At 42.2% G+C, this 22,397-nt stretch overlaps 2 protein-coding genes across 9 annotated transcripts in view; one reads left to right on the top strand and one right to left on the bottom strand.

Annotated features, from left to right (window-relative positions):
* Nucleotides 1-408, bottom strand: part of TBCCD1 (TBCC domain containing 1) — a 36,853-nt gene extending 36,445 nt beyond the window's left edge. For 4 of the 8 annotated variants that reach the window (XR_002828224.1, XM_023750574.1, XM_023750579.1 and 1 more), the window contains exon 1: nt 320-408. The gene's annotated coding sequence lies outside the window, so the exon portion shown is untranslated. The remainder of the gene's footprint in view (nt 1-319) is intronic. The other 4 variants (XR_002828223.1, XM_023750576.1, XM_014452247.2 and 1 more) reach the window with 1 other exon arrangement.
* Nucleotides 409-2,689: 2,281 nt separating this feature from the next.
* DNAJB11 (DnaJ heat shock protein family (Hsp40) member B11) overlaps nt 2,690-22,397 on the top strand; it is a 22,372-nt gene continuing 2,664 nt past the window's right edge. The window contains exons 1-7 of the mRNA XM_006084814.3: nt 2,690-2,977; nt 6,128-6,284; nt 11,587-11,684; nt 13,371-13,503; nt 19,000-19,142; nt 19,896-19,978; nt 20,616-20,673. Coding sequence (XP_006084876.1) covers nt 2,910-2,977; nt 6,128-6,284; nt 11,587-11,684; nt 13,371-13,503; nt 19,000-19,142; nt 19,896-19,978; nt 20,616-20,673 — 740 coding nt within the window. The 5' untranslated portion in view covers nt 2,690-2,909. The remainder of the gene's footprint in view (nt 2,978-6,127; nt 6,285-11,586; nt 11,685-13,370; nt 13,504-18,999; nt 19,143-19,895; nt 19,979-20,615; nt 20,674-22,397) is intronic.

The following is a 22,397-nucleotide window of genomic DNA, read 5'->3' as shown; positions in this document are numbered from 1 at the left end:
GACAAACATAAAACTGGGCTCTTCCCGCCTCCAAAAACTACCCCCGAGCGCGCGGGGATTAGGGCTTTTCAGGTGGCGAGATCAGAGGGTGGCCCCGGCGGTCCTCCGGGGGCTTCGCCGTCAACTCCGACGCCGTCCGGGCCTGGACGCTGCGTGGGCCGCCCGAGCGCTCCAACCACACTTCAGGACAGAGAAGACCCCGCTGACCCGGGTCCGTGCCGACCGAGACCTGCTGATTCGCGAAGGCAGCCTCCCCAATTGGGGCCTGAAGCATAACAGACCCCCGTTCCCTCCCGGGCGCCGATCCACGCGCCGTTACCTGCACAGGCGGGCTCCGCTCCGCCGCACCTCCCTGCGCCGCCGCGCCCGCCGGCCGACCGGCCCTCCCCTCGCCCGCCGCCGCGCACACCGCGCAAGCGCGAGGCCTCTCACCACCGAGAAGCGGAGGACCGTATTGCTAGAGCGGCCGACCGCTGCTCAGAGGTCAGGAAAATTTGGCGGAGGCTAGTAAGCTCTCTGGATTCTGCGCCCCGGAGCCATACCCCCGGTCGCTTTCTGTTATCGAGCCTTTCCACTCAGGGGACTAGGACGTTCTCTGTTGCCCCACAGAACTGTGGGCAGGCAACAGCTGCTGGAAAAGTCAGCACGCTCTGATCAGTAATAATAACAACGATCATGACAGTTTACATGTCAGAGTGCTTACTCTATGGACACTGTGTAAAGCACCTTTATGGGTATTATCTCGGTTTCCCCAAGAACCCTTTGGGTTAAGTACATTTATTTTATTGACGAGAAAACTAGGGAGTAGAGGAGTGACAGTAATACACCCCTAAGGTCACACAAGACTCCAGCCAAGATACAAACCCAGGTCTTCATGAAGCTGTTTTGGATTCCACCCAGCAGTAGACATCACTCCTTCTTTTAAACCTCCATTTCATGATTTTTAGCAATTTTCTACTTTCGTAGTTCGTTTATGGTCTCTCTAAGTGTGGAAGATACAACGGTAAAAAAAAAAAATGCATTTAGTTCCCCTTTTATGTAGCCTTTCTCCCCTAGTAGGCATCTTCCTGAAGGCAAAACCGTATCTTTCTCTTAACTCTGCCTGAGTCAAGGAGTAAAGAGCAGGCTGCACCACTAGTAGCTCAGTGACCTTGAGCAGATTCTCTCTAGGCCTTCGTTTTCTGCAACAGCAATTATTTGTTGAGCACCACTGTGTGTCTGGCATAGTGCTAGGCACTGGGATTATAGTAGTGAACAAAACAGGTAAGGTCCTTGTTTCCTTGGAGTGCATATTTTAATAGGGAGAATAGATAATACATATTAAGGAAATCTGTGTTTAAAAAGGAGTCACCCATATTAGGATCTTAGGGAAGAGGGTTTCAGGCAGAGAAAACAGCTAGAACAAAGGCCCTAGGCAGGAATGAGCTTGGTGTTTTCAAAAAAAAAAAAAAAAAAGGAAACCAGTTTTGCTGGAACATGGTAAGGAGTATACTGACTGAGTGAGGGTACACAGATCATCATAGGTTTTCTTTGAAAAAATTTTTCCAGCATTATTGAGACATAATAAGGTTTTATAATTTACCATAAAGAGTTGGGATTTTATTCTAAGTGCAATGAAAAGCGATTTGAGGCCTCTAAGCAAGGGGATGATATGATCTGGTATGTTTGTAAGAAATCATGGCGGTGGGGTGGACAGGAGGGAAAAGAAATATTAAGAGTGGAGGCAGGGAGACTAATTAGGAGGCCCTGACCAGGTGAGGGATGATGTGACTTAGCCCAGAGAGGTAGTGGAAAGTAGAGGAGAGATTCGAGTTATAGTTTAAAGGTAAACATTTGGATAGGGGATGCAACACAGGAATTAAGGAACACAGAGTTTTCCTTGCAACTAAGTGGTGAACAACTAGGTGGTGCATTTACTGAGAGGAGCAAAAAGTAGGCGGGTGTATGGGTGGGTGGGATCAGAGTTCTTATAACAAATAATAGTTATTCACTGAGTGCCTGGTTACTATGTGCCAGACGGTTTAAAGATTCTCTCCTATTAAAATGGTGAAAAGATGTAAATAATCAAGCTTAGGCTCAGACTGGCGGGTAAGGGCCGTGGGTTTCTCACCGCTAAATGGTGGTGGAAGTTGAATCCTAAATTCAGTTTGTCCACGGCCTCTTCTCAGTGAAGCCAGGACCATTTTCTCCTGGGCTGTCAGGAGAAGGTAAAATAAGATCTGCTAAACCAGACGTTCGCAGGACCATTGGCTTGGAGTGGACTGTCCCCGACCCTAACGCACTTGTCCCTGCGCCCCGCATCCAGCGAGTAGTTCCATATGAATGAAATTCCAGGACTGGTCACCGACTCAAACTTCCCTCCCGCCATTGGTCGGAGCTGATGGAAAAGACTCGTGATTGGTGGAAAGTCAGAGGAGGCGGGCGGGGGAACTCCTTATACCTTAGAAACGCTGTTTTGGCATTCATCTCTCTACCGCCCTTTTACGTAGTTTTCTACGACTCGCAGGAACCGGGGCTGAGCGGATTCCGGCGGCGGCGCGACTCTCTGACGTTCCCTCTTCCCATTGGCCAGGAGCTGCGGCTGCGGTTCCGAAGCCTAACTGGCCGCCTGCGCCGCCTCGGAGGTGAAGTGTACCTCGCTGATTGGCTGCGAGGGGCCGGCCGCGTGTGATGTCCCGAGCAGCGATTGGCTCTCATCTGCTGGGGGGCTTCTCTCCCCCGGACTCGGGACTCCCGGGAAGTGGACTGGCCGGAGAGGGGCCAGCTTGCGTCGCTTCGGCCCCCGCACGAGACCCCGGCGTGAGGCGGTCTTTCAGGGCCCGGTGGGCTGGCGAGCCGACGCGGCGCCGGCGGAGACAGCGAGGAGTGTGTTGGACAGGGGCCGGCATAGAGGCTGGCACAGAGAAACCATGGCCCCGCAAAACCTGGGCACCTTCTGCCTGTTGCTGCTGTACCTCATCGGGACCGTGATCGCCGGGTGAGGAACGGGCACCCGCGCGGTACGGCGCCCGTGGGTCAGTCTTGGCTGGGACGGAGCTGGAAGGACGAGGAGGGGGCATTGCTGTGGCGAGATGGTGGGGCGGAGGAATGGCTTGCGTGGACCAGGCTAGGAGGGTGGAGAGGAGAGCAATGGGTGGCACGAGTGCGACGGCTTGGATCCAGAGGCCCTGGAGAGCTAGACTTGTCCGGAGGGGTGGGAGTTGGGTGCAGGGCCAAACACTGCGCGGGGGCGGGGGGCTGTTGAGCTGGAGAAGAGGGGCCTGCCACGAGCCCTTGGGGAGCTGACATTCAAGTGGGTGGGTCCGTGCCAGGCTGAGTGAGGAAGTTAGCCGAACAGGTAAGGAAGCCATGCTGGGACTGAAGGAGGTTAAATGGAGTGCAGACTCTTTGGAAAGTCCTTGTACCGCTTCTTGAGGTTTTGAGCCTAAGCTGTCCTCTTGCCTCACTGTCTCTCTCCATGGTACGTTTTTGAGAAGTTGAATGGTATCATGAGCGGGAAGAGTATTTCACCAACAGGTAGTAGACTAGGATTCTGGCCTCCCCACTTATGAATTATGTGACCTTGAAGGAACCACCTAAACTCAAGTTGAGGATACTAATGTGCCTCCTGTATGAAGGGAGTCGGACCACCTGAACTCTTGAGGATCCTTCCTGCCTTTAAGATCCATGATCCGACATGCCTGCCGACCACAGGATATTATGTGCCAGGCTTATATTTTAGAATGTGGGGAATAGTAAGGCTTTAGCTTCTAACAATTGCTCTAAATCAGCGGTTCTCAACCTGTGGGTCGAGACCCCTTTTGGGGGGGGGGGGGCGTCGAATGACCCTTTCACAGGGGTCGCCTAAGACCATCGGAAAACACATATATAATTACATATTGTTTTGTGATTAATCACTATGCTTTAATTATGTTCAATTTGTAACAATGAAAATACATCCTGCATATCAGATATTTACATTACGATTCATAACAGTAGCAAAATTACAGTTATGAAGTAGCAACAAAAATAATTTTATGGTTGGGGGTCACCACAACATGAGGAACTGTATTAAAGGGTCGCGGCGTTAGAAAGGTTGAGAACCACTGCTCTAAATGGATCAAGTCCTACCTAGCAAAGCTTTAAAATGTAAGTGCTTGTTATATTCTTAAGGGTTTTCCTCTGTGCATATATGCTTAAACTGTCATTTTTTTCTTGTAAAACATCTTAAATTAAAAAAAAAATTAACTTCTCCTAGGTAATACTTTATTGTTTTTGTTAGTACTTTTTACATTTAAAGCACTAAGTACACTAAGGTATTTAAACAAAATATCATTATACATATTTAATACTATAGCTCTAGACTTCAGGTTTTCATAAAGGAGTCTCGTGGGTGCTGTGATACTGATGCTGAATTATGCTGGCTATCTTTTCCCTATATTTCCCTGAGCTGTTACTTCACCATTTTTATATTAAGTATATTTTAAGTAAGCTTTATTCTTTGTACAGTTAACCCTTTTGTTATTCATTTTAGTGAACCTTTTTATTTAGTTCGTTCTTGTCTCAAGAGATATAAAGTTTTTGCAGATTTTTGGGGCCAAAGATACAGCACCTAATTAATCCTCATGGAACCCCTTATGGCTGATAATTTTTAAAACTATGTTAAATGATTTTCCTGAGGTGTGACTAAAAGCTTATGAAATCATTTTTATTTTTAAATTAAATTTGTTGGGGTGACATTGGTTATTAAGGTTATGTAAGCTTCAAGTGTACAATTAAATGATACATCATCTGTATATTGCATTGTGTGCACACCACCCAAAGTCAAATCTTCTCTTACATATCACCTGAATCTTGGTACCCCATTGCATGTTTCCCCCCACTGCATTATAAATTACCATCACTGCTACAATTACCATGTGTCCATTGTGAACAACTTTCTCATCCCCTTTGTTGACAGAATGCATTTTCAGAATAACTTCTGGTGGCTAAAGTGACTCTGGCAAAACGAATTGATTTTTGTGAGCATGCTTATTTATTCATTTCATTCAGTGAATTTTAAAAAAATATTTTTATTGATTTGATTTCAGAGAGGAAGAGAGAGGGAGAGAAAGAGAGAAACAGCAACAATGAGAGAGATACTGGGTATTCCCCTGACCAGGAACCAAACCATAACCTCCTTTTCATAAGTCAATGTTCAACCACTGAGCCAAGCTGGCCAGGCTCATTTAGTGGATATTTATTGATGTCTTCTATGGGCTGGCTACATTCCCTGCTCTGAAAGTTTATTACAGTTTTAGTCTATCTTGCCATTGGCCCTTCTTGCAAAGATTTCCTTTGTAATTGATTGGTTCCAGCATAGTCTCTTGCAAAGAGGTCTGTGGATCTCTACCTTATCTTGATACCCAGCTCATGCCATGTGCATGTTTTCACTTGCTGTGACTTACAAGCTCCTGCATATGGGCTTTAGCAACTGTCTATAATTAAGACTTGACTTAGACAAAGTAATATAACTATTAGCAATGACTGCAAGATTGATATTTTCTCTTTCAGCAAAAAAGCACCAAAACTCATACATCTAAATGGGTGTTATTCTCTTTTCTTATTTGGGCTCTGGCTTAACCTGTATATTAACCTCTGAAGTTAACTTCAGTCACTTCATCTTTAGCATTCCAACAGTGCTACTGTTAGTTGGAACATTTATGTGATGCAGTCATTTTGAGTAAAGAAAATCATCCATTGAGGTTGTTATTTGATCTTCAGAAACAGTCAAATGTCATTTGAAGTCAGTAACAGGAAAAGGAGAGAGTTAATTTCATTATACACTTACTGGTTGAAAATAACAAGTAAATGTAAAGTAAGAAAATGGTTTTCTTGACTGATGGTATTTCTAAGAGAAGAATGCCACAGATATTTTGAATGATTATAGCATTGCTCAAAAAGTAGATAGCCTCTCACTGTGATTACTTCAATATATAAAACTCATTACAAATTCTGGTGTGTTCTCTTTTTAGTTATTATTTTGTGTGTATGTATCACATGTATACCTTCATTTTCTTGCCCCTTTGCTCATAAGCAGGAAAAAAAAGTCACTTTTAAAAACGTGTTACATAACTCTGTAATGAAGTATCCTCTCCCCACTCCCCAGGAGAGATTTCTATAAGATCTTGGGGGTGCCTCGCAGTGCCTCTATAAAGGATATTAAAAAGGCCTACAGGAAACTGGCCCTGCAGCTTCATCCTGACCGGAACCCTGATGATCCACGAGCTCAGGAGAAATTCCAGGATCTGGGTGCTGCTTATGAGGTGAGTCAGGAAAAAGGATAATGTACTAATAAAACCCTGCATATGGGCGTTAGCAACTATCTATAATTAAGACACAGAAAAAAACTGTGTAACACAGGAAATACTCTTCTTTCAAGCCATTTCTTTTGAAAAATAGGCTATAAATAAAAGTAAAAGTAGTATTTGTTGTTATATTGTACTTTGACGTTTATAGATGTCATTTCCTGCCTTTTTTATATTCATATTTGTTTTATTAAGGAGAGTAATGTTGAAAAAGATGATTGATGATTGAAATAAAAGTTAGATTGATGAGTGAATAAATAGATTAATCACCAAGCAACTAATGAATCAGTTTGGGAGCTGGAGCCAGAAACAAACAAAATCTAAATGAAGATCACAAATGACCGGAATCGAACCTGGGACCTTTCAGTCCGCAGGCCGACGCTCTATCCACTGAGCCAAACCGGTTTCGGCTCATATTTGTTTTATTAAGGAGAGTAATGTTGAAAAAGATGATTGATGATTGAAATAAAAGTTAGATTGATGAGTGAATAAATAGATTAATCACCAAGCAACTAATGAATCAGTTTGGGAGCTGGAGCCAGAAACAAACAAAATCTAAATGAAGATCACAAATCCACATGCCTATATGGACCAGATAAGTAGCATGCAAGGCGGTTATAAGATAAAGCATCACAGTGGATATTCTGCCTCCCATATTGGGAATCAATAGGTGTTGATCAGGACTGTGACAAACTGAAGCCTACTTGCTGCATTTCAAGGGAACAGCTGTTATTCAGTCCTATTCAATTTTTGCCATTTACAAATGCAAACACTGTTACCACATAATTTAATGTTTCAAGAAAAGTAGAAATCCAGATGTTTAAAGTAAATTCTCCTGATTGTAAAATTTTGGTAACTAATTCAATTTTAAAAATTTTATTAATGGAAATCAAACAAAACAACTATAGTTTGAATTTGCAACCTCTAATCTTTGAAGTCAAAACACTTTCATGTGTACCATCCTATTCACTCTTCACTAGGACACCATGAAAATATAGTAGAACTGGGCATATTCTTATTCCTATTTTCTTTTCTTTTTCATTTTTAACACTACTGAGGAATATTTACTGAATGTATACTAAATCATTTACTATTTAAAAAACTTATACACAGAACCTTTCAACACTATGTTGAAAAAAGTTTACAAATAAGCTTTGATAATCTTTCATCTATTGATATAGGAGTTAGCTATTTTGTATGTGTTGCAATTCATCTTACCTCTAAAAATAGAATAAGAGATCTGTGGTTTTATTTTTTTCCAGCTTTATTGAGGTATAATTGACAAATAGAATTTAATGTATTTGAAGTGTTCATCATAATGATTTTGTTTTTTAATCCTCACCCGAGGATAATTTCATTGATTTTTAGAGAGAATGGAAGAGAGAGGGAAAGATAGAGAAATTTTGATGTGAGAGAAACACATCGATTGGTTGCCTCCTGCATTTTCCCTGATCAAGGCCCAGGCCAGGGAGGAGCCTGTAACCAAGGTATGAGGTACATGCCCTTGACCAGAATTGAACCTGGGACCCTTCAGTCCACAGGCCGACACTCTATCCACTGAGCCAAACCAGCTAGGGCCATCATAATGATTTGGTATACGTATACATTGTGAAAAGATTCCACCCATCTAGTTAACATATCCATTACCTCACATATTTATCGTTTGTTGTTTTTTTTTTGTGAGAATATTTCAGTTCTGCTTTCTTAGCACATTTGAATTACACAATAGAGTCTTATCAACTCTAGTCATAGTCACCATTTCCATTTTCTAAAAGGGCACAGAAAAAATAACTCCAAACATCATGGAGCTAAAACTTCTGAATTCAAGTTAAATCTCTGTATGGTTAGAAGGCTAGAAACAAATCTGAAAAATATGTTAGTAGTGGAAAAAACCCAAAGGAAGGGATCCCAAGGCTTCCTAGATTAAAGAAGTGAATGAACTGAAATAGAGACTTATACCCAGGTAAAACCTAGAACTAATAGGGCCCTCCCTTCTATAGGCACCTTCAGGGATCCTGAAAACCTGAAATATCTAACTTCAGGCTCTCAAATAAACTTGAGAGGGTTGGTGTACTCTCTTACATTGTATGTAACATTTTGTGTCTTGTTAATAATATGAAGTCCATATTTTTGCACTATATTTCCCATGAATATTCCCATTGTTTGCTAGGAACCCAGTACTCAATAATATTTTCTAAGGAAGCTGTGGCTATGAATTTACCATGCTCTTTAAAGAATCTTCCATGTTCTTTAGCCATAACCTATGCAGGTTCATTCATGAGATTGCAGTTTATTTAACTCTTAAGAGCCTTTATAAGTCACAAGTTCAGTTTTTTTTTAAAATATATTTTATTGATTTTTTACAGAGAGGAAGGGAGAGGGATAGAGAGTTAGAAACATTGATGAGAGAGAAACATCAATCAGCTGCCTCCTGCACGTCCCCTACTGGGGATGTGCCTGCAACCAAGGTACATGCCCTTGACTGGAATTGAACCTGGGACCCTTCAGTCCGCAGGCCAACCGGTTAGGGCAGTTTTTGTGGGTTTTTTTTTTGTCTCATTCAGTTGATTGCTTTTGTTTCTTAAATAAATTAGAGTTGTAAGGTTGAAGAGTCTTTTGGGAACACAAATCTGCCTTCTCCACTGAGCTGGGACTACTACATTTTAATTAGTTGACACTTTGTGGCTTCATTGGCCAATCAACTAACCTTTTTTATTTCTGTTAGAAATAAAATAGTTTCCAAGATCATAGAATTAAATTACATTCCTTAGACAGAAAAAGGTAAGGAATGGTAATAGATAACTTTACGGGTAGTGTTGAGGGAGTTATTTCAGAAGCCTCTGATGTCCAAAGAGAACTGATTAAAATATAGTCTTTGGGGTTTTTGAAATGGTGTTTCTTATAGATCCAATTGTAGTGTTCATTTCTTTTTCAAGACAACATCAGAGAAGCAGTCTTGAAAGTGGAAATCCAAATTGCATAATAATAAGAGTTGTGGGTTTTTGGTGTGTGTTTTTAAGTTAACTCTGCCCATTTCTTCTTTTCCAATGTAGCTACTTTTTTTTTTTTTTTTTAGGATATTTACCAAAACATCCCTTTCTCTCACATGGTCTATCATAGTAGCTTTAGTCAAATACTTTAGACACTTCTGGACTAACTTCTGGACTTACTTTTAAGAATGCTTGCTTTCACATACACTCAAATTCTTTTCATTCTTCTAAATATATCTTAAATGTTAGTAAATGTTTGCTGGGCCACTTGCACATCATTTAGGCCTTGAGCCAAATGTGTGTCCTGTTTACATATGGCAATCAGATTCCTTTTCTTTTGCTGAGTCAACTTCCCCACCTACTTCCAACCTCTTCTCCTGAGCCAACACGAGTATGGGTTTGCAATAACTTTCTCCTTCACTTGCTGTTTAAATATGAGTTTAAAATGTCAAAGAAAGAGTATTCACGTATTTAATTTTCAAAGGTGTATGTGTGCAGGTACTTCAGATTGCTCTGAATAGATGGGAATCTTTTTTTGGAACAAAAATTCTGAAGAGTATGGAAGCTTATTTTGTTTTTACTTTCTTTGGTATTATGTGTGGAGTGGACCCAATGAGAAAGCATATACCTTTAACTGTGCAAAGTCTTTTCAAGCTATGAAATTGACCTTGAGCAACCTTCACAGAGCAGTGTCCTTTTTTACTCTGCGATGCAAACACAGGAAATTATGAACTTAAATGTACACATGGCAGACAGCATTCTTCCATAAATGGATTTCTTTATATCCCCCAAAATGAAAAAAGAAATGTGAAAATATAGCAGTTTAGGCCTTTTTGGAGTGTCTATCATTTTATTCCCTTGATTTGCCAATCTCTTAATGTGTGTATAGTGGGGGGAGAGAAATGTGATATAGACATGTAGGGCTGAGCAAATTTTAAGGTTGTCCTAATTTTTTTATTTTATTGATTTTTTACAGAGAGGAAGGGAGAGGGATAGAGAGTTAGAAACATCGATGAGAGAGAAACATCGATCAGCTGCCTCCTGCACACTCCCTACTGGGTATGTGCCTGCAACCAAGGTACATGCCGTTGATCGGAATCGAACCTGGGACCCTTGAGTCCGAAGGCCGATGCTCTATCCATTGAGCCAAACCGGTTAGGGCTAAGGTTGTCCTAATTTACTGTTTCTGGCACTAATGAGAGTCTGTTGTAGTTTTATCCTAGTTTATAGTTAGGGAATAATATCACATAGTGGTCCATAGCATAAGCACCAGGAGGTGAAACGGGAATTTATCTCACCTCTTTTCTGTTACTGCCCTCACTTTCATAACCACATTAATATCAGATATTATTTTTATGTGACTAGGTGAGTTTAAATTAAAAACATTAATCCCCACCCCAAATTCATAGTCTGTGATGGGAGAGAGGGAAGGGAGACTGGTCCCCAAAGGAAAATATGGATTCTGTTTCCAGGAGACTTGATCATGAACCATGAAGGGGAGAGGGTGAAGTAGCCCACTGGATTACCATCCTCATTTGCCTGAAGTGGAAACAGAGAGGTGAAGTAACTGGTGGAAGGTCACATAGTGACCCAAGGGCGTCAGGTTTCCAGACTTCCTTCAGACAGCACTACCGCCAACAATTGACAAATGTGGCCCCTGCAGAGTGGGAGTTGTTTGCACTCCCTGGAAATAGCCTAGAGAAGCTGCCCATGAATTCTCAAAAACTTAAGAAGTGACTCTAGAAGCTGCCCTTTAGCAAGCCCCATCTCGGAAGTTATACTTCTTCAGATATGAGAAAAGTAAGGCCTGGGAAGAAGAGGAACTTGAAACTCAATATGGGGACAGCATCCCTGCACTTGGAAGAGCAGAGTTGGGCTTTGAACGTAGGCTTGTCTGTCCCCAAACATGCCCCTTTTTTCCAGCCAGAGACGGCCAAAACAACCCAGCTCACTTCCCTCAGCCACCTCAGCTCCAAATTCTTTACCTTTGAATCACTCCCTCAGGACTTTTTTTAGACACAAGCCTCCTCCTCAGGCATTCACTCAACAATCACATAAAACAACCACAAAAAAATCATGAATTTAGCAATCTGGAAGTTACAAAATGAACGATACATCAAAGAATTTAGTCTACTAAAGAAAATTTTATAAACATGCCTTAAAAACTACATTCACTAAAATTTTAGACACAGTATTGGAATTTTAAAAAACCGTAAATATGAATGCACCTTATCTGAACATTACCAACTCACGATCTTTTTTGTCCCCAGGTTCTGTCAGATAGTGAGAAACGGAAACAGTATGATACTTACGGTGAAGAGGGATTAAAAGAGGGTCATCAGAGCTCCCATGGAGACATTTTTTCACAGTATGTAATTTACCCATCTGCAAAGTAGTAGCGTCACAGAATGGATCACTTAGTGATTATGAAAGAATTACCCTTGCTCCCTTGTTCAGAAGCTTTTGATGAAGAGTATAACTCAACTGATCCTTGACCAAAAGGTCAATCATCATCCTCCCTGTGGGAATGTCCTCTTCCATTTTCACAAAGCTCCAGAAAAGACAGGTAGTACTGAAAGGGCTGTCCATTTAGCCAACTGTATCAGTCAAATCAACCCTGACAGTGTTGGGGGGACAGATAAACGTTGGAAATCAGTTTGTCCTCATCTTGCTGTCTTAGCATTTGCAAATGATTTAATGAGCAAAGTTATTCCTGTAACAGAGAGAGAGAGAAATTCCTGCTCCCATACCTACAGCTACGTCTCTTTCATCCTGTCGACACGAGTGGGACAATTATGATAACCAGCATTTAGGGAAGGAATTGGGGTAGAGGCTCTTTATCTCCTGCTGTGAGGTGGCTTTCTGGAAATGCTAAGTGGCTGGAATAGTAAACTCTTTCCTTCCCGCTATCTGAACCCCTCTTAATTGATGATGTCCTATAATAGGAGATCTTAACCTAGGATTTCAAGTCAAGTTATGAACAAAAAACGTTTGAATATGCATTTCTATGGGGAGAGGGTTTATTGTTTCCTTCAGATTCTCAAAGGGTTTTGTGAACCCTTCTCCAAAAGAAGTAAAAGTCACTATCTCATACAATAGTGTTTGGGGTGACAGTGGATTTTTAGGACTTGTGAAGATGTGTGAGTAATGTGGTTAGGAAATCCTTTTCTTCCTCGGGGTAGATTTGGGTTTAGCCTGCTAGGGAAGTGTCCTGTTCACCTTGGCTGTTAGAAGTGATCCCTAGGGATGCCAAGACAGAAAAAGTTTGTTTGTACCTCTCCACCTCCTCTCCCCAAACCCTCCCTCTCTGCGTTTAAGATTCAGTAATCCATTCACCAAGACTGGTTGGCAGGGGGGAGTTATATAGTTGTCGTCACTGTGCTAACATCTGAGGCTTAATAACACCAGAAATTAACATTAAGGTGAGCACACCTTCACAGTTGAAGGTCACTGTTTGTATTGATCTCAAAGTGATGCTTCTGTTACAAAAATTAATTTTGGTCTTGTAGAGATCAGAACTTCCTTTTCCTTAAGGTTTAGAGTTTTACTAAGGCTGATGGTTTTTCAGTTTATTTAATTATGTACCCAAGATTTTTGTACAGACCAGTTGCTTTCACAAAAGTTAGTTTCTAAAAAGCATATAAAGTGAACATTACGAATGTTCAGAATTACCATTAAGTTCATTATTACATGGTTATATACACTATATACCCTTTCTCAATAAGCCCATTATATCTTGATATTCCTCAATATTGAAACATTATTTCATTGATTAAGCCCAACTGAATTCATTTGTATAACTATATATTTGCACTATACTATATATCTGGACAATACTATATTAAAAAGTAATTATTTTGTGGTGGGGCAATATAGTTGATATTGTATAAATTAAAAATTGTATATAATGTGTGACTCCAAAGTAATTAAAACGTCTTATAGTTTTATACAATATGTTGGTAGGACACAATATTTTATGAATGTGAAGAAAACTGAATCATTGTAAGACGTGAACTCTGATATCTTTTCCTGTTAATTTTACACTTATCTACAGCTTCTTTGGAGATTTTGGTTTCATGTTTGGAGGAACCCCTCGACAGCAAGACAGAAATATTCCTAGAGGAAGTGATATTATTGTAGATCTAGAAGTCACTTTGGAAGAAGTATATGCAGGAAATTTTGTGGAAGTAAGTTCAAACAATACGGGTATTCAATTGACTCACAAAACTTGTTCTTTTGACTAAAACCAAGAGGTTTCTGGGCACCTTCTCTGTCTTTTAGGGGGTGGGAGAGTGACTAGATATGTAGAGTTGCATTAATCATAATCTTTGGTTCATGATACACTGTTATGTTATGAACTCATCACCCAGCCCAAGAACGAAATAAAACCAATACCACCACTTACATCTACCTACGTGCTACTTCCCTATTATGTTCCCCTGCCTCCCTTCAAAGGTAGCTGCTAACCTAAATTTTGTCTATTATTTCCTGGCCATTCTTGCCTGTTGTATTATACATATGAATATCTGGTTAATATATTATTTATTTTCATTGTTTTTGACTTTGTAAAAATGGCATCATACTGTACATCATACTCTGGTACTGGCTTTTTTCATCCATGTTGCTGCTTTTAGCTATAAGTCTTCTGAGTAGAATTTATCACAACGTGTTGACCACAATGTATCAATAGGCACATAGGTTATTTCCAGTTTATTTCAATTTCAAACAGTGTTTTTATGAGTATAATATATATATACATCTTGAGGTACATTTGAGCAAGAATTTATTTTGGTTGGTTATAAGTAATAGTGGAATTGCTGGATAATATGAACCAGCATTCACTTGTACAAGATAATACCATATTGTTTTTTCAATTGATTAGTACCAACATTTCCACCTGCAATTTATAAAAGATCCTATGATCTGCCTACCTCTCCAATATTTTGAATTATTAGACTTCTCAGGTTTCATGCATTAAATGGGTATAAAAATGTTATCTTGTTGTAGTTTTGATTAGTAATTAGGATAAGCATCTTCATGTGTTTATTGGCCATATTTTTTCCTTTCTTATGAAATGCCCTCTCATGTCTTTTGTCCATTTTTCTTTTGCCCTGTTCTCATTAATTTATAGGAAAAGCTTATTCTTACTACTAATCCTTTGTTGGCTGTATGTGATACAAATGTATCCTATCAGTTTGTAACTTGTCTTTTCATTATATTGAAGATTTATCTAAATGAACAGAAATAATTTTAATGTGGTAAATTTATCAGTGTTTTCTTTTATAGTTAATTTTTGTGTTTTATTTAAGAAATTATTCTTTGCCTTAAAATCAGAAAGCAATTTTCTATTAAAAACTTTGAGATCTTTTTTTTTTTAAATATATTTTATTGATTTTTTACAGAGAGGAAGGGAGAGGGATAGAGAGTTAGAAACATCGATGAGAGAGAAACATTGATCAGCTGCCTCCTGCACACTCCCCACTGGGGATGTGCCCGCAGCCAAGGTACATGCCCTTGACCGGAATTGAACCTGGGACCCTTGAGTCCGCAGGCTGATGCTCTATCCACTGAGCAAAACCGGTTAGGGCAAAAACTTTGAGATCTTTTAATTTGAGGTTATTCATTTCTTTAATTCTGGAAAATGTATCTATACTATATTTTTAGATATTTAATCCATTGGCACATCTACTTCTATCTGCTGTTAACTTTCTTTTAAATATTAAATATTTCTACTTCTTTATCCTTCCCTGCTTCCTTCTAGGAGAGTCCCTCATGGTCTCCCAGCTCACTACTTTAATCTTCAGTTATGTCCATTCTAATAATACCCCATCAGCTGTGTTTTTATTTCAACTCATATTTTTATACATAACTAGAAGCCCAGTGCATGAAATTCGTGCATGGGTGGGGTCCCCAGGCCTGGCTGGTGATCAGGGCCAATCAGGTTCCCCACCTCCCCACCTCCTCCTTCCCTTGCCACCCGCGCACCGCCACCGCACAGTTCCCCGCCCCGCCGCCTCCTCCCCTCCACCTTTCCTCACTGCCCAAATCCACCACCACCCACTCCCAGGTCCCCGTCCCAGCCTGGGTCCCAGCCCCGATTGGGCGATCAGGACCTGCCAGCCGGGGGGAAGGACTGGGAGGTTGGCTGACAGGGGGGAGGGGCCAACCGCCGCCACGGCGGGGTGGGTGGCGGGCAGATCGGGACCTGCCTGCGGGGGGGGGGGGGGTCGGGGGGAAGAGGGGAGGGACCCAAGAGGTTGGGTGCCAGCCCCAAGGAGGGAGCTGGCCCTCGGCCCCCCCGGGAAAGGGGCCACATCCACCGCCACCCACCCACTGTTCCCTGTCCCAGCCTGGGGGCCCCACCCCAATCGAGCAATCGGGGCCTGCCAGCTGCAGGGGGAGACCAGGAGGTTGGCTGGCAGGCCCCATCGGTGATCGGGGCTGCAGGCTGGGGGCAGTTCCTGCATTGAGCATTGGCCCCCTGGTGGTCAGTGTGCATCATAGTGACTGGTCTTTCCAGTGTACGGTTGCTTAGGCTTTTATATCTATATATATATATACTAGAGGCCCAGTGCACAAAATTTGTGCACGGGGCGGGGTGTGGGGGAGGAATCCCTCAGCCTGGCCTGCACCCTCTCGCAATCCAGGACCCCTCGGGGGATGTCTAACTGCCATTTTAGGCCCGATCCCACAGGGATCCCTGTGGGATCAGGCCTAAACCAGCAGCCAGACATCCCTCTCGCAATCCGGGATCGCTGGCTCCTAACTGCTTGCCTGCCTGCCTGACTGCCCCTAACCCCTTGCTTGCCTGCCTGATCACCTCTAACCCCTATGCCTTCCTGCCTGATTGCCCCTAACCCCTCTGCCTGCCTGATTGCCCCTAACCCCTCTGCCTGCCTGATTGCCCCTAACCCCTCTGCCTGCCTGTCTGATTGCCCCTAAACACTCGCCTGCCTACCTGATCGCCCCTAACCACTTGCCTACCTGCCTGATCGCCCCTAACCCCTGTGCCTGCCTGTCTGATTGCCTCTAAACACTCGCCTGCCTACCTGATCGCCCCTAATCACTCACCTGCCTGCCTGATGGCCCCTAACCGCCTCTGCCTCGGCCCCCACTGCCGCGGCTTCATCCAGAAGGACGTCCAGAATGAACGTGGAAGGTCATTCGGCTGTCTACTCTAATTAGCATGTTACACTTTTATTATTATAGATAGATATTTACACTTTTTTCTTGTATTATTTCTTACTCTATTTCATTTTTATAATGTCTTTATCTCCTTAAGTATTATCATGCTTATATTAACTTATTAGACTGTCTTCTCTAATAGATTTTCTTAAAATACACGTGTTATCCAGTTTGTTATCTTTGGAGGGTGTGGTAGATAGTTGGAGTCCTCAGGTCTCTAGTTGTTTTAGCTTTTGAGCTCATATGCCCCCTGTGGATATCAATACCTCTCTTCCCTTATAGAGCATATTAGGGCAAGCACTTATCTAGTGGTTTTACCTGTGTTTTGTTTTCTTGGAGTTTTTGTTTGATGTCTGGGTTCTACTGTTTCCTGGGGAGGAGAAGGCCTGTCCTGAGGCAGTTCAGGAAGGAGGCAAGAGCAGAACTTCAATATCCTCTAACTGCCATGCTAGCTCCTGTTACCCTTATACATACCAGTTCAAAGAAGCATTCTATCTCTGGAGTTTTCTCACACATTTTGTATTATTGTTTCCTGAAATTCATATTTTTGGGGGGTTTCTGTTTGTTTTGAGAGAGAGAGAGAGAGAGAGAGAGAGAGAGAGAGAAAGAGAGAGAGAAACATCGATTGGTTACTTCCCATACTGGGGATTGAACCCACAACCTGGGTATATGCCCCTGACCAGGAATCGAACCTGTGGCCCTTCAATGCATGGGACAACACTCCAACCAATTGAGTCACACCGGCAGGACTGGAATTCATGTTTTCTTATAGTTTCACATGGTGATTTTGGAGGAGATAGCAGTAGTTTGCGCATATGTGCCATCTTGATAGGAAACATGTTCTTAGTTGTGACTTTTGCTCTGAATAGTTGAAAGAAGAGGACTAGACATTACAGAAGATGCAACTGGCTTGTAATACTGTTGTTCAGTCTGAAGAATGGGAGAAAAGGGAATTCAAAATATGTGGGTCATCTCTCCTTCCAAAACAGGACAGCTTATCAATGATGAGAGAGTATCATTGATCTGCTGCCTCCTGCACCCCCCACACTGGGGAATGAGCCCACAACCTAGGCATGTATGTGCCCTTGACGGGAATCAAACCTGGGACACTTCAGTCCACAGGCTGACGCTCTATCCATCGAGCCAAACCAGCTAGGATGTGAATTCTTTTTTAAGAAAAAATTATTTTGAGAGGACATAGTGGTTAAAAAACATGGACTTTGGAGCTAGGTTGCCTGGTTTAGAATCCTGGCTCTGCCATGAGTTAGTTATGTGACCTTGGTCATGTTACTGAACCTTTGTGTACTTTCATTGCTTCCTCTGTAAAATAGAAATAATAACAGTACCTACTCAGAAGGATATTGTGAGGATTAAATGAGTTCCTATATGTAAAAGCGATTAGAGCATTGCTTCGCATATAGTAAGTGCTGTAAAGTATTTGCTCTAATTACTATTATTGTTATTTATTCTGTTGACCTGGGCTTTCGAATATTGGTAGGCTTTCAGGGATTTTTTCTCCAAGCATTGTGTCACCTGCTGTGTGAACATGTGCTTTGTGATTAGGTGTTTGACTAATTAAGTAGGTAAAAGCAAGAGTACATTTTTCCATTTAAATTAGGTTCCACATAACTTAGAGGGATCATAATGTGTGATTGCAATCAAGTACAAAGAGATGATCATTGTGTCTTTTCCTGTGTGTTAAAGTATCTGAATTGAGATAGCACTGGAAGCAGCCCTAGACTGAGTTGCCTGAAACAAGGAATTGTTTTCATTAAGTTAATCAGAGCTAATCCTCTGGTGGTAGCCAAGTACCAGCTCTTCAAGGCTGTGGTTGTTCTTCAGGGGTTATGCTTTACACAGCTCAGATTTCTATGAGATAGTAATTCTGTGAACTACTTTAACTCAGCAGTATTTAGTTGTGGCTTATAAATGCTGATATATTACACATTGTTTTTCTGTTCTCTTCTTTCTTTTTTTGTTTGTTTAATCCTCACTGGAGGATCTTTTTTTCCATTGATTTTTAAAGAGAATAGAAGGGAGGGAGGAAGAACAGGGGTTGGGGGGAGGTGAGGAGGGAGAGAAAGAGAAACATCAATGTGAGAAACATCAATTGATTGCATGCACCCTGACCAGGGCCAGGGCTGAACTACAACCGATGTACGTGCCTTTGACTGCGAATCAGACCCGAGACCCTTCGGTCCTCAGGCCAGTGCTCTAACCACCGATCCAAACCAGCCAGGGCTGTTCTTTCTTACTCCCTTTTCTCTTCTCCAACTTTAGAATGTGAGTCATTTAAATATCTGAATGTTTCATTACTGTTTGGGGCTGATTTGTAACTCCTGAAGTACTTCTCTCAGCTCAGGTCTCCCTGAGGGATAGCCACCAGAGAAGGGCAAGTTCCAGCCCTGGCACATGTGCAGAGAGAGCCCTGACCAGTTCAGGAAGCCAAAGGCTGTTTTATGCGAGAGAGAAGCTAATATTGTTTATGCACTTCTTAGGTAGTTAGAAACAAACCTGTGGCAAGACAGGCTCCTGGCAAACGAAAATGCAACTGTCGGCAAGAAATGCGGACCACCCAGCTGGGCCCAGGGCGCTTCCAGATGACCCAGGAGGTGGTCTGCGATGAGTGCCCTAATGTCAAGTAAGTGACATTTGTTCCTCCAAGAGATACTTTAATCATCTTGTTTCTCTAATAAAATGCTAATGGTCCATTCCTAGATTTTTTTCCCCTCCCTACCCTCACTCTTCTCTCTCCTGTGTTCTGCCAGAGGATAGAACAAAGAAATTGTACATTTTTATTTTCCCAAAGGTATTTCTTTTAAATATCTTCCTTTATGTTTCTGAACTAATGAGCAGTGGCCTGTATTTCTGAATATACCTGATAAATGTTTGATGTTTCATTTTTTCCTGCTTGGAATATTAGAGCAATATTATATGTCTAGCTAACATTTCAGATTAGAGAAGTACTATTTGCTGATTGTGTTACAAATACAACTATTTAATTGAACCTTAAATTGTGTATATCAGAACTAGATCAGCTGTTTGTGGGATCAGGAAAAATCTCAGACAGGATAAACTCTCCTGCTGGATTCCTAATAACATGACCCTGCCCTTCCAAATGCAAATGTATGTAAGTGTGAGTGGTTTTCTCTGTGATGGATCACGCAGTTCAGAGTAATCAGTCCACTGCAGTTGCAGTGATTGTCTACTATAAAGTATTAGCTTTTTCCTGTTTTGGCAAATAGATATAAATAAATGTCAGCTGGCCTTCTCAATCAGAGGTACAGGATAGTCTTCCAAGAAAAAGCTCTGATAGAATAGATAAAACTAATTATTTGTACCAGGGGTTTGGTTTGTACTTTCTTTTTTTCATTTTAAATTTTCTTTGTTTCAGACTAGTGAATGAGGAACGAACACTGGAGGTAGAAATAGAGCCTGGGGTGAGAGATGCCATGGAATATCCCTTTATTGGAGAAGGTAAAATATTGATGTTGATGTTTTATTATCATGACTTTCTGCTCTGTTTGCTTGTGAGTGCCTCCCACTTTCACCTCACTCCATACTCTTAATGGCCACAGAGTAAATGCACATATTATTTCTACCACTCTTTAGTGAGTTTGGGGTACAGAAAGCCTGTTGTTACCATCATATTTGGACACCGTAAGTCTTAGCATTACTGTTTACCCTTTGAATATCATCTGCAAAAATTACTATCAAGTAGTGTAAGTTATATCTATCAAAATTTAGGGTGTTCATATCTTAATGGATTAATTTTAACTCAGCAATGAAAGAAGATATGTAACTTTAGTTGGCATTAAGGTACTCTAAGACCTTACCTTTGGGTTAAATTTAAAACTCTAGAAGAAAAAAAAACGTTAAGACTTCAAGTTCAAGAAAACAATGAATCATTGTCTGTTTAGGAAATAGGTTGTTATCTATTGTTGTGCCTAAGGTCCAGGTGATCTTGACTAATTATTTGAAACTTGGTATAACCAGGTTGAGACACTGCTCTCACAGATAGACTTGACAGTTGACACCTTAGGTAGAGGTTTCAAATAGATTTGCAATGTCAGACATGTGTGGCTCACAGTCGGCTCGAATCTTTTCTGACCAGGTGAGCCTCATGTGGACGGAGAACCAGGAGACTTACGGTTCCGAATCAAAGTTGTCAAGTAAGTAATCTAATTTTAGAGGCTTTCCCTTCAGCGCCTGCTTTTCAGATGCATCAGATTATAGAAATATGGATAGCCACCAGGGCACTTCTAGACTTTCTCCTCTGTTTAATATCTGTCATACCCTCAATGATTGCTTGTAACTCTACAACAATACTGAAGATTTTGGGTTGAGGCCTAGGATTTGGCCTTGTTATATTTACTCAGAGCCTACAAATTCAAAAGGTGTTAGGAGGAAATCTATACTAATAATAGAGAAATATGCAAATTGTCTAGGACGCCATCATAGTAACAGTAATGACTGAACAGCAGCCTGCGAGGGTTGACTGGGCCGGCAGGGGTGTTAGTGAGGGACACCAAACGACTGAACAGCAGGCTGTGTGGGGTGACCAGGCCGGCACAGGGGGCAGTTAGGGGTGACCAGGCTGGTGGGGGGGGGTAGTTGGGGGTGACCAGGCCAGCAGGGTGGAGGGGGCAGTTGGGGCGACCAGACCCGCAGGGAGTGGCAGTTTGGGGTGACTAGGGCCGGCAGGGGGGGGGGAGTAAAGGGGCCCCCCAGGTTGGGGGGGGGGGGAGTTAGGAGGGAACAAACCCCGGGGGGGGGGGGAATTTGGGGGGGGACCCGGCTGATCAGGCTGGCAGGGGGGGGCAGTTAGGGGCATCAGGCAGGCAGACTGGTGAGCAGTTAGGAGCCAGCGGTCCCTGATTGTGAGAGAGATGTCCGACTACTGGTTTAGGCACTAAACCAGTAGTCAGACATCCCCAAGGGGTCCCGGATTGAAGAGGGTGCAAGTTGGGCTGAGGGGACACTCCCCCCGTGCACGAATTTCGTGCATCAGGCCTCTAGTAATTAATAAAACAAGCAAGGAGCTGTTAAAGAGAAGCAGACAGCCGAAACCGGTTTGGCTCAGTGGATGGAGTGTCGGCCTGCGGACTGAAAGGTCCCAGGTTCGATTCCGGTCAAGGGCATGTACCTGGGTTGCGGGCACATCCCCAGTGGATGTGCAGGAGGCGGCTGGTCGATGTTTCTCTCTCATCGATGTTTCTAACTCTCTATCTCTCTCCCTTCCTCTCTGTAAAAAATCAATAAAATGTATTTAAAAAAAAAATAAAGAGAAGCAGACAAGAATGACAAATGGAGGAGACCTGAGATGCAACTGATCAAAGGCCCCATCCAAAGGCTCTTCCTTTATATAATATGCCGCTTCTATACAGGCAGAGTTCTTTGTTGGCTTCTCTTCAGCATGAAGTGCTGCTTAGACAAGATTTTGCCTGGGATTTAGGCTTTCTGTTTATTATTTCTCTCCTGTTACCATTTTGGAAGACAGTGATTCCATTGCTTCTAAGGATTCTTTGAAACAAGGTTCTCACCTAAATATGGAGAAATGGGCACCCACCTCCTAGGGCTTTTCCCTCACAGCACTCTTTAAACATTTTTTTTTACTGATTTTTAGAGAGAGGAAGGGAGTGGGATAGACAGAAACATCAATAATAAAGGAACATCATGTGGAACTGGAGAGCATTATGCTAAGTGAAATAAGCCAGTCAGAGAAAGATAAATATCACATGATCTCACTCATATGTGGAATATAATGAACAACATAAACTGATGAACAAAAACAGATCCAGAGACAGAGAAGCATAGATCAGACTGTCAAACCTCAGAGGGAAGGTAGGGGAGGGTGGGGGGAAGGGGGAGAGATCAACAAAGGACTTGTATGCGT

This window comes from Myotis lucifugus, unplaced genomic scaffold, assembly GCF_000147115.1.
Source record: "Myotis lucifugus unplaced genomic scaffold, Myoluc2.0 scaffold_14, whole genome shotgun sequence".
Taxonomy (NCBI): domain Eukaryota; kingdom Metazoa; phylum Chordata; class Mammalia; order Chiroptera; family Vespertilionidae; genus Myotis; species Myotis lucifugus.
This window is presented reverse-complemented; position numbering and strand designations above follow the sequence as displayed.